Source organism: Podarcis tiliguerta (assembly GCF_965153285.1).
Source record: "Podarcis tiliguerta genome assembly, chromosome: 6".
Taxonomy (NCBI): Eukaryota; Metazoa; Chordata; class Lepidosauria; order Squamata; family Lacertidae; genus Podarcis; species Podarcis tiliguerta.
In genome coordinates this window covers 56,234,621-56,251,535 of record NC_139539.1, presented here as the reverse complement: position 1 = coordinate 56,251,535, position 16,915 = coordinate 56,234,621, and the positions used below count along the sequence as shown (strand labels likewise).

General features: G+C 44.0%; 2 protein-coding genes across 20 annotated transcripts in view; both read left to right on the top strand.

Annotated features, from left to right (window-relative positions):
• On the top strand, positions 1-3,664 carry PARS2 (prolyl-tRNA synthetase 2, mitochondrial). Of its 2 annotated transcripts, none has more exons than XM_083448153.1 (2): positions 1-228; positions 1,102-3,664. In XM_083448153.1, exon 2 carries the CDS (start codon positions 1,136-1,138, stop codon positions 2,564-2,566), a length of 1,431 nt encoding a protein of 476 aa, XP_083304279.1. In that variant the 5' UTR covers positions 1-228; positions 1,102-1,135; the 3' UTR covers positions 2,567-3,664. The 2 variants fall into 2 exon arrangements, with proteins under 2 accessions (XP_083304279.1, XP_083304280.1); XM_083448154.1 differs by lacking the exon at positions 1-228 and adding an exon at positions 290-382.
• Positions 2,759-16,915, top strand: part of MROH7 (maestro heat like repeat family member 7) — a 29,808-nt gene continuing 15,651 nt past the window's right edge. For 5 of the 18 annotated variants that reach the window (XR_014513005.1, XR_014513007.1, XM_083448005.1 and 2 more), the window contains exons 1-10: positions 6,684-6,702; positions 7,720-7,796; positions 8,163-8,541; positions 9,835-9,932; positions 11,341-11,442; positions 11,625-11,713; positions 12,292-12,412; positions 13,530-13,625; positions 14,656-14,760; positions 15,620-15,758. Coding sequence is in view for 15 of the 18 variants with exons in the window: in XM_083448005.1 (XP_083304131.1) it covers positions 8,400-8,541; positions 9,835-9,932; positions 11,341-11,442; positions 11,625-11,713; positions 12,292-12,412; positions 13,530-13,625; positions 14,656-14,760; positions 15,620-15,758 (892 nt within the window). In the remaining 3 variants the exon portion in view is untranslated. Of the gene's footprint in view, positions 2,804-6,144; positions 6,170-6,611; positions 6,703-7,062; positions 7,188-7,719; positions 7,797-8,162; positions 8,542-9,834; positions 9,933-11,340; positions 11,443-11,624; positions 11,714-12,291; positions 12,413-13,529; positions 13,626-14,655; positions 14,761-15,619; positions 15,759-16,915 lie in introns of those variants that run through there. The other 13 variants (XM_083448016.1, XM_083448017.1, XM_083448015.1 and 10 more) reach the window with 13 other exon arrangements.

Below are 16,915 nucleotides of genomic sequence, written 5' to 3'. Positions count from 1 at the left end.
TCGTCCAGTCCCGCCGCCGCGTGGTTTCTGCCACGGGCGCTGCAAGAGCTGGAAAGCTGCAGCGCAGGGTGGTAACGCCGGCGACCGTTGCAAGGACGAGTCTGGCCCTGCAGGCTTCCCCGGGGATATAAACTGCGTCCTGCACTTCAGCGGCGCCTGTGGTCGCTTTTCTTCTCAAGGAGCTGCTCCGTATGAAACTTGACTCGGCTGCGCTTCCAGTTCAGCGAGGTTCGTGCAAGTCCAGTGCTTTTGTGTTTTTTCTCGGAAGGAAGTCCTGCTTGTGCTCGGTGGGACTTCCCCCCGAGGAAGCTCTTGCAACTTTGCGCCCAATCCGCCGGCGTCCCTCTTCGCAGAAATGTCAAAGCAGGCACCATAGAGATAGGTGCCCTGTGATGGAAATGACGCGAATGTTACAATAGCAATGTAATTGGGGGACGCGCAGGGGAATTTCTTCTTTCTCTTTTCCTGCTTCCTCAAAAAGTCTCTGGAGGCGTTAACAGATTTGGACAGCTTCTTAATTTGGACCGTGAAGGCACTTGGTTGCTTTTCGTGGCTCTTCAAATGTTATCTTTGCAACTATAGGAAAAGCTAGCTCATTGTTGGTATTAAAACATGCAGCTTCTTGTATTGCAGCAGGGATGAGGAAGACTCTGGCCCTGAAGGTATTGCTGGGTGCAGCCCCATCAGCCCCAGACTGATGGGTCAGGGACGATGGCCAGGGATAATGGAAGGGCCATTAAGCCTTTTCTGTGGTGCAGATGTGTACCCTAAGTGGGGCAGGGGAAGCTGTACAGCTGTTGTGTGAGCATTGCAAATGTATATTTTTGTGCCTGTGCATACATTTTGAAGGTGATGAAGCAGGTCTTAAACATCATTTGAGGCAATTGTGGGAAGCACATTCTTCTAGAAACTCCTCATTTATTTGCCAATTAACTGAATCAGCTAGAACCATTCAGCCCCATTTTTAGCCAAACAGGCTGTGTTCAATGCATTCGGCTCTCACAGTAGCTAAAATATGTGGGGAATCTCTTTTGGCTAGATATAAAATGTGCATCTGTTTATGTGAAACGAGTTGCTTTTATTTTCTCTCTCTGCCTGCAGATTTGAAAGAGAAGCTTCATCTGTGAGTCTCAAAATGGATGGGCTTCTCAGAAGAGGGAAAACGATTCTTCCTGCTTTGAAAAATTGGATTGGTTGGTGCCAAAAGCAGCAACAGTGTTGCAGGTTTTATTGTGATCTTCATGCAAGACAAAAGTGTGTATCCCAGCACTTCCAGTCGATGAATCTGCGGGAGGATAGCATAGCATCACAGCAAACCAGCAAACCGGGTGAACTGACATGTAAAAGTCAGAGACTGATGTTACTAGCAGGACTTATCTACCCAGCCAGTCCCGGCTGCTTCCACTATATGCCCTACACTGTCCGAGCACTGGAGAAGCTCATCAGAGTGATAGACCGAGAAATGCAGGCTATAGGGGGTCAGAAAGTGAACATGCCCGCATTGAGCTCAGCAGAGCTCTGGAGAGCCAGTGGAAGGTGGGAACTCATGGGCAGTGAACTATTACGACTGGCAGACAGGCACAATCAAGAATACTGCCTAGGGCCTACTCATGAAGAGGCCGTCACAGACCTAATCGCTTCCCAAGGCCATTTGTCTTACAAGCAGCTTCCCCTCTTGCTGTACCAGGTAACAAGAAAGTTTCGAGATGAGCCCAAACCACGCTTTGGGTTGCTGCGTGGCAGAGAATTTTATATGAAGGATATGTACACCTTTGATACCTCCAAGGAAGCTGCCCTCCAGACCTATGCCCTTGTGTGCAACGCTTACGGCAACATATTCAACAACTTAGGCCTTCGGTTTGTGAAAGTCCAAGCAGCTACTGGAAGCATTGGGGGGACAATGTCTCATGAATTCCAGCTGCCCGCTGACATTGGTGAGGACCGATTGATGATGTGCACAGGCTGTGACTTTGCAGCCAATGAGGAAACGATAAACCCAGATGAGAAGCATTGCCCAGTTTGCAAAGGGAAACTAGCTGAGTACAAAGGGATTGAAGTTGGCCATACCTTCTTCTTGGGCACAAAATACTCCTCTGTTTTTAATGCTACCGTCCGCACTGCAGAAAATAAGCATATTCTGGCTGAAATGGGCTGCTATGGGCTGGGTGTGACTCGGATTCTTGCAGCCTCCATTGAGGTGCTTTCTACGGAGGACGCCATTCGGTGGCCAAGCCTCATTGCACCATATCAAGTCTGCCTTATTCCCCCAAAGAGAGGGAGCAAGGAGGAGAAAGGAGCAATGCTCCTGGAGGATTTATATGACTGTATTGTTGAAGCAGCCCCTTGGCTTAAGGAGGAGATAGTACTGGATGACCGGACACAATTCACCATTGGTAAAAGATTAAAGGATGCAAGTAAACTTGGGTACCCCTATGTTATAATAGGTGGCAAGAAGGTTTTGGAAGAGCCTTCTCTATTTGAAGTATGCAATCAAAATACTAATGAGACTTTGTTCCTTACCAAAGAAGCCATTGTTAACTTGCTGAGTAAAGTGCAGACTCGCTAAATACTGGATGTGTAGCTTTTGAATACCGAAATGTCAGTGTTTCCCCTCTGCCATCTTAAGCATATGGCTATGGGAGTCTATGGGAATTATTTTTATTTGTAACTTCCAGCCCAAGGATTACTGCGAAGGCAGATATGGTGCTGCCTATATGCCAAAGCCTCATGTGCAAATTTGGTTGCCCTTTGATTTCAACAGCAGCAGACAGTTCCATCTGTACATTTGGGATCTTCTGCAAAGGTGAGGATCCTGTAGCTCTCCAGATGATGTTGGCTGCACCTTCCATGATCTCCAGCCAACATGACCCAATGGCCAGGAGTGATGGGAATTGTAGGCTAACAATATCTGGAGGGCCACAGTTTTCCCACTGCTTATTTTGCATAACCAAAGGCCGGCCTTTTGTTATGCAAAATAATAATAGTGTCCTGCTTGACAATTATTTGGGAGACAGCAGTCTGAAGCTAGATGTGATTAAGCCTTAAGGTAAAAAGAAAGTTTGCAGTAATGTTTTTGCCAGTGCAGCTGTGGTCATGGAAGCAAAAGGCGAATCCCCACCTCTAGTTTTTCTTAGGTGCGCTGTGCCTCTGTGTGAGGGACTCTCATTGTCTGAGTACTTAACTGGATCTGTCCTATCTGATCATCAGCTACATGAATTCAAAGACTGAGTTGCTGTTTACATACTAGTGGGTCTTGATTATACTAGTCAAATACTTCCTGGAAGAATTCGAGATGGACTTTGATAAAAAATATATACCAAGTTGATCTTCGTAAACTTTTTTTTTATATAAGAAAAATCATGCCTTCTTGAGTAGAGTATTACCCCACACCCCCATCTGCATGCTGATTAAAAGTATTTTTTCCTCTTCTGACTGTAGGGTTTGATTTCTAAGTATGGAAAACAAATTCCAAACAACAAAATTAATGGAACCTGGTTAATGCTGAGCTTCTGAGTGAGCCAATTAAATTGGCTATTATTCTGAAATCCTGACACCTGATTGCCAAATAGGCTGCTGCTGTTCTTCCCCTCTTTAAGATCATGTACTGTAATCTGAATTTTCAGTATTCATAAGCATTTCACTTAATTAAAAGATATACAGCTAAGTTTGAATATTGTTTTGCTTTAAATATGACGTACCAACACTTCTGTAACTTTTTCCCAATGATAAAGCAGTTGTGAGCATTGAGCATGGCTAAGAGAGTAAGGCTGCAATCTTAGCCCCACCTAACTGGAAATAAGCTCCATTGAATTAAATAGGATTTGCTACTGAGTAGCTATGTTTAGGATTGCACTGTAAGCTAGGAATGGAAAGCCTGTGACCCTAGCCTTTCTCAACCTGTGGGTCCCCAGATGTTGTTGAACTACAACTCCCATCACCTCTAGCTAGCAAGACCAGAGTTCAGGGATGATGGGAGTTGTAGTCCAACAACATCTGGGGACCCACAGGTTGAGAACCGCTGCTCTAGAAGGTGTTGGCTTACACCTCCCATCTTCCCTCACCCTTTGCCATGTTCAGAGCCAATTGGAGAAAGACAATTTAGCTTAAGAATTGTCGAAGAATTGACGCTTTTGAATTATGGTGCTGGAGGAGACTCTTGAGAGTCCCATGGACTGCAAGAAGATCAAATGCATCCATTCTTAAGGAAATTAGCCCCGAGTGCTCACTGGAAGGACAGATCGTGAAGCTGAGGCTCCAATACTTTGGCCACCTCATGAGAAGAGAAGATTCCTTGGAAAAGACCTTGATGCTGGGAAAGATGGAGGGCACCAGGAGAAGGGGACGACAGAGGATGAGATGGTTAGACAGTGTTCTCGAAGCTACAAACATGAACCTGACCAAACTGCAGGTGGCAGTGGAAGACAGGAGTGCCTGGCGTGCTCTGGTCCATGGGGTCACGAAGAGTCGGACACGACTGAACGACTAAACAACAACAATTTAGCTTAAAGTGGGCCTCAAATACAGGCACTTGTTAAGTTTTGCAACTTGTTTTTATGTACAGCGGATCAAATTGCAATACACTCATAAGTTCAGAACTGCAAATTTAAGCAAATAAGAGTTGAGATTTGATAAAAGACATTACTTTTTTGTTAAGTGATGCAGATTTTGCCACATGCTAAATGTGACATTGCATGTAAGCAAGATTTTCCCTCAAGAATAAGTGCATTTGCACAGAAAGAGACTGGAAAAGTATTCTTTTTTAAAAATCTAATTATGTCTTATTTCCTCCTCCCCCGCCCACATGCCTCATTTTGTTCTTGCATGTTGTCATATAACTGCATTTATTATTATGGGGCCTCAGAAGCTGGAAGGGGTCTATGAGCCTCCCCAGGCCTCTGAGAAGGCCTGGTCACATTGCCTTGGGCTGATGGGAGTTCAACAATTGGAGAATCACACATTCCCCATCCCTGTACTTGTTCATGTAATGTAAAAGCATAGTTTGTTACATCCAAACAAGAACTACATAGGTGGAGTGCTTTGAGTACTCTGAAATACCATTTAAGTGCATAACCATTTAACTTAGATATCTGGTAGGGATGTTACCATGATTTGTCATTGTTCTCTCCTCCCCCCCCCCCCCCCCTTTTCTTACTATCTCTCACACATTTTCTTGGGAATAAAAGCATCCTTACAATAAATCCTATTCTGTGGAATTTAGCTTCAGTCTGCTTAGAGCATCGTTGTCGTCAAATTGTACAAATCTCAAACCAGCAGCAAACTGATCACTTAGGATAGTAGTTTTCAACCTTTTGAAATCCAGGACTCTCCTTTAACCCCAAAGTGCATTGGGGAACCCATTTCTCTCTCTCTCTCTACCAGATATTTGTGTGGTGATAGTGCTGCTGCTGTGACCCACTTTGGACCAGGATGTGACCCAGACTCTGGCTCCCCCTGGGTGTGCCAGGCATAACCAGGCATGGTTCGCTGTGCTTAGAATTACTGCAAAGGAAGTCCTGTGCCCACTGAATTCAGTGGAATTTATCCACAAATAAATATGGCTTGGATTGGCCTGCTTGAAGATCAGCATGTAAGCAAAAGCAGCCATTGCATTAAGCCTGCGTCTCCTGGGATAATGACTCTGGTTTCGTCTGGGGTTGTAGTTACTCTTGCTGGTGTTCTTCTGGTGTGCTACGAGATGAGAATGAAATGCCAGGTTGCTTCCTCCCACTGTGTTCCTGTGACCGGGAGAGTTGGGGGGGGGACTACCCTCCCTTTTGGGGGGGTCTCTCTGTTTCATATACTTGGGCTCTCTTTCACCCATCCTCCCTGGACCAGTAAAAGTGGAGGGCTCCTTCGGAATCATTCTTCTTGACAGAAGAAATAACTGAGAGGTGGAAGTATGGATGATTCCCTACCCCGAACAATAGTGTACTGCTAAGGGATACAAGACAGGGCCAAGGAAAGGACAGTGCTCAAGACAGCAAGTATTACAGTATTCCACAACCATGTTCAGCTCCCTTACCCAGGATCTTGGATCCAATGCAACCAGCAGTGTTGTCTTGAATGATGACACAAACCTCTCCATTGTGACATTGACTAGTAAGCCCTATCTTCCCTCAGAGGAAAAGGAATGTGAACCCAGCAAACGGCTGGGAGCAATCACCAACAAGTAAGCAAGTGTATTTCTTTTTCTGATCTGCTCAACTGAGTCTCTATGGTTGCGTCCATCAGTTCCTCAGTATCTGGTCTAATACCTTTATCCACAAATGTTTCAGCATCATTTAGTACATGACTAGGTCGCCTTGGCAATTCTACTGATTTTCAGTCCCATGTTTCTGAGATACTAAATATAAATGTAACAAATCTGTTTGGCATGTTTAATTATGGATTATTTCTATGCAAATCCCAAGAAACTGAGAGATGGAAGTAGGGATGATAACCTACCCAAAACAATAGCATACTGCTAAGGGATACAAGACAGGTCCAAGGAAAGAGCATTGCTCAAGACAGCGAGTATTATTCTATAACCATGGTCAGCTACCTTACCCATTGTGTTCAGGATCTTAGATACTATACAACCAGCACTGTTGGCTTGAATGATGACACAAACATCTCCATTGTGACATTGACTAGTAAGACCTTTTTTCCATCCGAGGAAAAGGAATGTGAAACTAGCAAATGACTGTGCGTGTTCACCAACAAGTAAGCAAGTGTGTGAGCTTTCTGTAGGGATCAGCTGAGCCTCTTATAAAAGAAGTATACTGCCCAGATCAAGAGAAGTAATAGTACCACTCTATTCTGCCTTGGTCAGATCCCACCTGGAGTCCTGTGTCCAGTTCTGGGCACCACAGTTCAAGAAGAATATTGACAAGCTAGATGGTCTGCAGAGAAGGGTGACCAGTATGATAGTGTCTGGAAACCAAGTCTTATGAGGAACAGTTGAGGGAATTGGATATGTTTAGCCTGGAGGAGAGGAGAACTGATATGACAGCCAGCTTCAAATGTCTTAAGGGCTGTCACATGGAAGATGGAGCGAAATTGTTTTCTGCTGTTCCAGAGCATGGGACCTGAATTCAAGTGGATTCAAATGATTCTGATGAAGCATTTGGGAGAAATTTCCAATAGTAAGAGCTGTTCAGCAGTGGAACAGGCTCCCTCGGGAGGTGGTGGACTGTCCTTCTGTAGAGGTATTTCAAGAGAGGTTGGATGGTCATCTGTCAGAGATTCTTTAGCTGTGATTCCAACCACAAGGCATATTGGTTTTCACATTCCCAGTGCTGACTACTGCTTTCCAAACATGTCGTATCAAAATCTGAATTGGTTGTCAACTTTTCTTTTTACAAAGGCACTAGACTGTCTTTTATACTTTCTTCTCTTAAAGGGGTTAGAAGAGCTGCCTATGGAACCAAAATATATAGCTCTGGGTTCTGCAAGGATCTTGGACTGCATAGGCTTGAGCCATTTGCTATCTAAATTTCATGGTTAGAGCGTAAAACAAGCATAAAATTTAAAAGGTGAAGGGTTTTTGACCACCAATGCTGTTTTCCTCCCCCCCCCCAGCTAATATCTTGTGATCTCTAATTAATCAAGTTGTAATAACATCACCATCTCTATAAAAGCTGATAGCTTCTGTATGTACACAGAACTCTCTACCGATCAGCTCAGAAGAGAGTCTGGCTGTTGGGGTCCTCTCCAATACAGTTGCTTTGTTTTTAATAGGGTATTGGACATTCTTCAGCCCTAATCACAATGTGAAGGCTTGATTCCACCACAACTCTATATGCCTTAGTTTACACGTAAGTCAACCCATGGTTTGATGTGAATGCATGAGTGTGGAAGCTGCCAGATGGAGGCCACTTTGTTCATCCACAAGTCCTGCTGTGAGTAAGCCATGCTTTGGCTTAGCATGTTGCCTGAGTTTGGGCTCATGAGTTGTTTCCTCCAGAACTGGAGGCAAACTTTATTTGTGGCATGTACTTTGTCTGGAGCAAGAGAAACGATGAGCCCAGATTCAGGTGACACTAAACTAAAGCATGGCTTAAACCATCTCACAGCAATGCAACAGCAGGAGGACCAAAGCCAGCCGAAAATCTGCAAGGCAAAATATTTGAAGTTCACCAGTGAGGCATCACTGATATTCTAAATTCCTGACTCTCATACAGGAACACTGCTCATGTTGTGAACATCGGTCTTCAAGACTGGAACGCCAAAGTCTGGAGAAGTCAAGCTATGGGTCAAGATTTTCAAAATGGATCTTACTATAGATCTTTGTGAATGAAGGAGGGAAGGACAATACCATCAATCTTTTTCTAGCTGGTGAAGAATCAGTTGCTCTTCTGGTACTTAACAAGCAAACAAACAAACAAACAAACAAACATAAACTCTCTGTGATCCCAAAGATGGAAAATGAAATAAAAAAAACTGAGAATGAAGAGTCAGCTGAAGTCCAAACAATTCAACAGTGCCCCCTGACGACAAAGACAGAATTATCCAAGAATCCCCTGCTGCTGGATAACTGCCTGCCAGATACAATTTCTGAAGGTGAAGACAAATGACCTCTAGGGTTTGGAGAGTAAATATGTAGAGTGAAGAACTAAGTATAATATATAAGGCATAAATACTAAAACTCGAATCTTTTAGCTCATTCCCCAATGTGCGTCTGACAATTCACAAGCTTCAACCTTATTTGCCTAGGTTAATGCTTCTAAATGTTTATCTTTAGGGAACCATAACATCCAAAAGACCTTGGGAAGCCACTGCAAGTCAGTGGATGATACCCAGCTAAGTGACACTCAGAGCAGACCCACTGGAATCAAGTCCGTGGAATCTACTGTGATGTTTACTCACATTGGATATCACCCAGTTCAGTTTAGTTTATTTAAATAATTTCTTACCCACTTTTTATTGCCACGGGCAATTCCAAAGTGAGATAACAAGTTTTTAAATGATGTGGTAAAATAAAACACAGGTGCAACAATGCATCTGTTACTACTTTAAACCACCAGGCAGAACTTACACAAAATTGAAACATCAGGCTCCTCACTGATGCCTAGCAGGCACTTGTGTGAAAAATTGTAATCAAGTACTGAACTAGATGAACCAATAGCCAGATTCACTATAAGGTAACTTCCTAAGTACTTGACCAAACAGCTTTGGGGCCTGTGTGAAGTAAAGAAATATCAGTCTTTTTCGGCTCTGATTTTGCCGTTGTACCAAAATTAGACTGGCAATTTGATAGTTAGATTTTTACCAGTCTACTAAAGCAACTGCCGAAGAAGGGGCAGAGACTGGAGAAAGAACTCTGAGTGAGATATATTTTATATATTAAGTGGAATGGAAATAATGTTGGTAAGTAGATGATAGATACCAAAACCCCATACTCTCGCTATGGTTAGATGAAGTTAGATGAAGACTGCAATTGGAGGATTTCTACTTGCATAGAACCCTTCCTCAGCTGGAAGTCTTAATTTGCACCATGAAACTATGTTTTAACTTCCTGATGACCTACCATTGAGTTTCAAAGAAAGAGTCCCAAATAAATGGCTCAAGATTAGAAGTGAACAAAAGAGCTATGTTTGGAGGAAGGAGATTTTTGCATGTCTTAGTCTTCGGCTCATTATTACACACCCCGGCAGCAGGGGTGGGAACCCTTTGGCCCTCAAATGTTGCTGAGCTACAACTCCCAGCTCTAGCAAGCAGGGCCATTGACAAAGGATGATGGCAGCAACATCTGGGAGGCCAAAGGTTATCCACCCCTGTGTTAGAGTAACAGTACCAGGAGACATTTTTGTACCAACTGCAACCTCAGTTCCATTTACTTTTTATTTGTAACAGCTTCAGTAACCTCCAGCAATGCCTATGGAATGATGCTGTATGACGCAAAAGGAAAGGAAAAGGAAACACCGCTAGCCTCTGATGACCGTGATAAAATGGTAGGAACCTGTTCCTAATACTCTGCTAACTCTAACATTGCCCTTTCCTCTCAACAGTAAATACACATCTGCAATATTCTGCATATACCTGAACCTTAATATTAGATAGCTTCAGAACTCATTTCAGTGCAAGAGCTCAACTTTGGAAGGCATAAAGTTTTAGTGAATAGTAGATAATTTCAATTTGGGGTATGGTGCTAACGGAGGAGATCAGACTATACCAGTATAATGAGGGTCCCTCTTCTCATGGGCCCATCCCAGTCACGGACTCACCTTCCATGTTAGCTTATAGATAATTTGCTGACTTCAAAGTCTTGAAGTCTTGCAAAATAAAAATATTCCTCTTTTTTATTATTTTTTTACTATGGTGACTTGAGCTCTTAGAACTTAGTCTTCCTTTTCCCATTCAGACGACCTGGCCCTTGTATAATCATAGGGATTACTTTTTTGCCTTTGTTCAGGGAAGACTAAGGGAAGGCGAACTGATTGTGAGTGAAGGAAATAGAGGAAGCAGAGATGGTACTGATTTCCAATTATTATGTTCAAAGTCTTAGTAAACAGCTTTCCATGAAAAAGATACTGCTCCCTTCCTGTATCCCAGTACAGTGGTACCTCTGGTTACGTACTTAATTCGTTCTGCAGGTCCGTTCTTAACCTGAAACTGTTTTTAACCTGAAGTACCACTTTAGCTAATGGGGCCTCCCGCTGCCGCCGTGCGATTTCTGTTCTCATCCTGAAGCAAAGTTCTTAACCCGAGGTATTATTTCTGGGTTAGCGGAGTCTGTAACCTGAACCGTATGTAACCCAAGGTACCACTGTACTGGCTGGCTGGGGACACCGGTGGCGCTGTGGTCTAAACCACTGAGCCTCTTCGGCTGCTGATTGGAAGGTTGGTGGTTTGAATCCCCATGAGGGAGGCAGCTCCTGTTGCTCGGTCCCAGCTCCTGCCAACCTAGCAGTTCAAAAGAATGCCAGTGCAAGTAGATAAATAGGTACTACTGCAGCGTGAAGGTAAACAACATTTCCATGGGCTCTGGCTTCTGTCATGGTGTTCCGTTGCACCAGAAGTGGTTTAGTCATGCTGACCACACAACCCAGAAAACTGTCTGTGGACAAATGCCAGCTCTCTCGGCCTGAAAGCGAGAAGAGCGCCGCAACCCCATAGTCACCTTTGACTGGACTTAACCATCCGGGGTCCTTTATCTTTACCTTACTGGCTTGATGTTCAATGCGTGTTTTCTGTGTTAAAGCAGAGAATACCGGGCAATCAGCAGAATGTCTAATGCCATTCGGCATTCTATTGCCCTCCTTTCACATGTTATGATGCAACTGGCTCTGGAAACTGGTTCTGAACAAATACGGTCATATGTGAAAGTGCTATCAAAATCTTCCACCCTTTTCTTGCTAGTCTCATATGCGTTCACAGGAATTCGATTCAAAAATGAGTGGGAACGGTAATCAAAACTATCAGCATGGGAATCAGAAATTGCAGCTGGTGGAGCAAACAATGGTGAGTCAGATGCAATGCACATCCTTTATTTGTGTATTTAATAGCTTGTAAAATTGGTGTCAGTGTTTGACCAGTGCAGGGGAGGAAATCACACATTAGTGCAGCTGTAGCAGCAACGTTGGTGAACAGAGCAGACACGTGAACAGTTCTTCCTCACAGAATTTGCTGCTGCTCTTTCACAGGCACAGATTTTAGACCTGCCTCTGGACAGCATCGACTCACACTCCACAGCTTTGCGCTGTCAGGGGATGCTTCTCATTCAGGACCTAAGGTATGTCGGATCTACAACCCAACACCCCCCGTGACCCAAATGTTGAAGCAAAGCTCAGAAGAAAAGTGCTAAGAATAGAGTTGAATAATGCCATCAGGGAGAGACTGCCTCAGGCTGGGGTAACCCAGCCAGATGGGTGGGGTATAAAGAATTATTATTATTATTATTATTATTATCATTTGTATCTGTGGAATTATTTGAAACAAACTACATAGAAAAGCCAAACCCGTCTCAGCTCCGTTGATATGGAAGGGATTGTCTTGCTTTATTGCGCTACTGACGAATCACGTGACCTACATTGGTGAGCATGGAGTCCTCTGATCTTGACCCTGGTAGTTCTGAATTCCAGTCAGAGCCATGGGCTCAAGGTAGGCATACCCACACCAGATTCAGGTCAGTGGCTACCCCTTTGTAGCCTGCCCATTCCAGTAGGCACTACACAGCTCAGACATAGTTTATTTTCTTTCCTCAGTACTCTGGACTTTTTCTGTGTTAAGCTGACCGCTCCACTTCCATAAGGAAGAATCGTAACGCACATTGAATGCTCTGTTTCTTCTCCCCCGACCACCATTCCTCAGCCACGTGGAGCCTTCTCATTGGCCTAAAGAGAAGCTGCTCAGCACTTGCATTGCCAGCGTCTTTGCCTTGCCCTCGGTTGACACCTTACAAAGTCAGAGCAAGGAAGAAGTTGACGTACAGGTATTTTCTCACTTTGTTGCAGGTGGGGGGTGGGGGACTGTGTCCCTCCAGATGTCTCTTGCTGGGTTGTAGCTCCTATCATTCCTTGCCTTTGGCCATTCTAGCTGGGGCTGGTGAGATTTTGAGTCCAGCCTGGGGGGACATAAGATTTACTGCTTATGGAGAGGGTATGGTATGTGCCCGAATAAGAACATCTCGCTGTTTGAATCTATAAGGTTTTAAAAGGAAATAGAAAGAACTGTACTGAATTGGGGAAGGGGGAGCACAAAAACATGACCCTATGTGGAACAAAGATACATCAGTCTGGTTAAAGGAACCCAAATTTGATGTTGATGATACAAGCACTAAGTTCCCTTTTGATGCCATTTTGTACCTTCTATATCTTCACAATGACCATGTGAGCTAGGTGAGGCTGGGTTGGTGACCGGGCCAGGGCAGGAAGTGAGCAAAAACAATGAGTTTTTGTTTATCAAAGGTCACAAAAAAGACAAAAAATGCCTGCAGTTTGCTGAGAGTGTGAAAGAGGGTTTTTACATGTAGTTCAAGAAAGCTTATGCCATTATAAACATGTTAATCTTTAAGATATCACAAAACTATTCTGTGGGACCTTACTTCATGCATTCCTTTTTTTAGGAAGAAGGGGACCCTATTTTGGGAACTGCACCAGGGCCCCCAACCATCTTAACTCATCCTTGGGCAAAAGTAGGACGAAATACACTGAGCATATTATGCATTGTAATGGGGCTTTTGAATCACAGCTTTATTAGTTATGTCAGTTCATGGACACTGTTGGCATCTATCTGTCTCAAGAGACAATGGAGTGCACCTCCAGGGGTGAAGTCAAACTGCTGGAGAATCACAGCTGTGGGCCCAGAGACTGGTAACTTGTAACTGCTGCCTCCCGTGTTGCTTTTGCAGTGGTCCAAAGGAAAGCAGAGCAATGCGTTTGGCACCAGCTTGGCTGCAGGAGTTGCTGGAAGGAGGCGTACAAGGTGCCACCCAACCATCTTAGGGACTCCACTCCAGATTTGTGTAGAGTTTACTTTTCCTCTCCCGAAGGTGTTGCACCTGCAATGTTATAGTAATATATTATGCAACATTTTTTTTTCCTTCTCAGGCATTGTACAAGCAGACCTTAGAGGCTATAGAATCAATGCTGAAAAGCTTATTGGCAGAAAGACCAAACATAGATGAACTGGCCACACTCTTAGAAGTAAGCTCCTGTTATCTATTTGTGGCTCGAAGAATCACAAGTGATGAGAATATGCCCTATAGCTAGGTTCATGAAGTAGTCTTTCTTTTCTTTTCTTTCTTGGTGTATATGGTTCTCCTCGTGCCAATACAATCCTCACAACAACCATGTGAGTCATCGTGGAATGAGAGATACTCACTGGCCCGAGATCACCCAATAAGGTTCATGGCTGAGTAGAGATTTGAACCAGTTTGTGCCCTGTTATAGTCAAACAGTGTAATTGCCACACCACGCTCTCTCAGACAGATCTTCGGTTGAAATGGCATTTGCTGCTCATGGAGCATAGAAGTGCCTCATTCACCGAAATCTACTTGTGGGTTTTTTGTTTTTCTTAGGGGGTGTTAAAATTAATTTTCAAAGATGTCCATTCAGAATGGCTCCTTTCAGTTTGGTCAGAGAGAGTTACAACAACGGGAATAAGAGGCCAGAGACAGCAAGCCATAAGATTGTTGACAGTACTTAGCATGACATTATTCAGAACTTTGAAGACCGGAAGGAAAGCACCCAAAGTGGAATTTCGATTTCCTTGACTTTTGGGAAGTTTCCCCATGTTCTTTAATCTTTGGAAACCAGGAAAAGTGTCAGGGTGGGAGGGGAAATGAGGGAGGATGTAACCTAGCTTACTTCCTCTCTGTGAGGTTTTGACAGCTTTGAGAGAGCAACCTGAAGGGTCCATGCCTGAAGTTCCCCACCCAGGTTTTCCCAAACTTGGGTCTCTAGCTGTTTTGGACTACAGTTCCCATCATCCCTGACCACTAGTCTTGCTACCTATGGATGATGGGAGTTGTAGTCCAAAAACAGCTGGCGACCCAAGTTTGGGAAACCCTAGGGTAGCCAATAGCGAGCTTAATGAAATGATGGCTGGACTTGGAATAAGGCAGCTTCCTGGGTTCCTTTCTGAAAGACAAAAGCATGACTTTGAAGAATTACAATAGTATGCACTTTCTCTTCTTATACAGTTGCTAACAGTTTGCTCCCACTACCCCTGCAGCATTTGATGCCCTGGATGATATCAGGACAAGCACATGAGCGGGCAAGAGCAGCGAACACCTATGTATCCCTGTTAAAATTTGCAGCCACCTGCCCCACGTTTCATGTGAGTTCTGCCCTCTGGCTTGAGGCGACTGGGCAATGGGTCTTGTGAGACCTGCAAATGTTGAAGACAGAAAATGGAGGTAGATAGATGTGAATGGCTCTGTAGTGTGAATATTGCATTCCTCTTGTGCTCTGAAGTGAGTGGATAGAGACTGTGAAAAGGTTAGAGGGGCCTAGGATGGGTTCAAGGAATGCACACACCAAACAAAAGAGCAACCCTATGTCTCTTCTCTTGACTGTGCTAGCAAGTTTAGGGACTGGGACTCACTGGAATCTGGTGCTTTATTTCTGCATCACTATTCTTCTACTGAAAAAGGGGGTGGGGAATTAGTGACTAGAGCCTGGGATGGCCAGAAGCAAATGAACAAGACATTTTCTAATATCCAAATGGTCTATTAGAGACAAAATTGGCCTATTATAGCTTGAATCCCTTATATCCTACAAAAACCATGCTACAGCTATGTAAAGGTAAAGGGACCCCTGACCATTAGGTCCAGTCGTGGCCGACTCTGGGGTTACCACTTTCATCTTGCTTTATTGGCTGAGGGAGCCGGCATACAGCTTCCGGGTCATGTGGCCAGCATGACTAAGCCACTTCTGGCGAACCAGAGCAGCGCACAGAAACGCCGTTTACCTTCCCGCCGGAGGGGTACCTATTTATCTACTTGCACTTTGATGTGCTTTCAAACTGCTAGGTGAGGAGAATAGCCCGAACAGGGTACAAGGCTCATCAGAAAAAGACAATATAATTCCAAACATCAGTTCATCCAAACAAGGGAACTTTTTTCATTCAAGAACCACAAAGATTCCTTCTCTTCCCCTCTGTGTCAAAAGACAGCACTCTCAATTTCTCCATTCAGGTGTCACCTGATGGATGTCCTAAGCTTGGGCGTCTGATTGGTCAGCTGTGTCTGCGTCTCAATGACCCCCAAGAGGAAATTGGTGAACAGGCTATGGAAGGCATGTATTTCCTGTACTCCCTTATGCTGCGCCAAAAGGGTAAGATAGGAGCTGTGAAAACTCCAGTATCCAAACTGTGCATCTATATAGAAGTAGTAGACTGTACTTTATTTGGCAGCCATTGACTTGTTGCCCTTGACACTCTCTTCTTATGTCCTATATTTTATTATATCTGGGTAATTATTATTATTATTATTATTATTATTACTTATACCCCGCCCTCCCCGGCCAGAGCCAGGCTCACGGCAGCTAACACACAATAAAATCACAGTAAAAACATAAGGGGGGGGGGGACCAATTTAAAATACAGGTTAAAATGCAATTTAAAATGCAGCCTCATTTTAAAGTAGCCGATAAATCAAGACCATAAGGGGAGGGAAACATAAAGGTCAGACTGAGTCCAAACCAAAGGTCAGGCGGAACAGCTCTGTCTTGCAGGCCCTGCGGAAAGATATCAAGTCCCGTAGGGCCCTAGTCTCTTGTGACAGAGCATTCCACCAAGTTGGGGCCAGTACTGAAAAGGCAGTATTGCATTATATCAGGAATCCCCGATTCTCTCTCTTCTTCCTCTTCTTCTTCTTCTTCTTCTTCTTCTTCTTTTTGGCCCAAAGGCACATTTGGAAATATATTTTTTTTGTCAAGACTCCTTGAGTTGCCTGCAGTGAGAGAAGGTGTTTAATAAATTTAATAAAGAAGAAGAAGAATCAACTGTTGTTGGCACCACATAATACCCATTTCACAGAAGAAAAAACAGGGGTGCTTAGAAACTCCAGGCCCCCACATTAGCAAAAGACAAAACACCTGCACAGACATGCAGACGAATAACTACAGGACTACTGTTATTATAAGGTGCCTATTTTCTAAGCACTGCACATATATCAAAAGACAAGATAGTCTCTGACTACAAGTTTGCAATCTAACAGACATGAAACAGGGAGGGGAAGGAGAAGGAACCTTCACTAGCCAATGGGTGGAGCCAGATTGGTCTTCCTATTGCCGCAATGTTCTTGTTGCGAGGCAGGGGGTGCAGTCTCTCTCTTTTTTAAAAATAATATTTTTTTAATTAAGAATTTAAACAAAACATATTATCTTAAAACATATCATCCTTGATTCCCCCCCATTTCCCCCCTCCCCCCATAAAATGACCCACCTTCCCCTCCCCCGACTTCCCTCAGTTCCAATCTCTCATTTCTCTA

What these genes read in the sequence shown, in the direction of transcription:
- PARS2 (XM_083448153.1), top strand. Translation starts at nt 1,136, where the DNA reads ATGGATGGGCTTCTCAGAAGAGGGAAAACGATTCTTCCTGCTTTGAAA.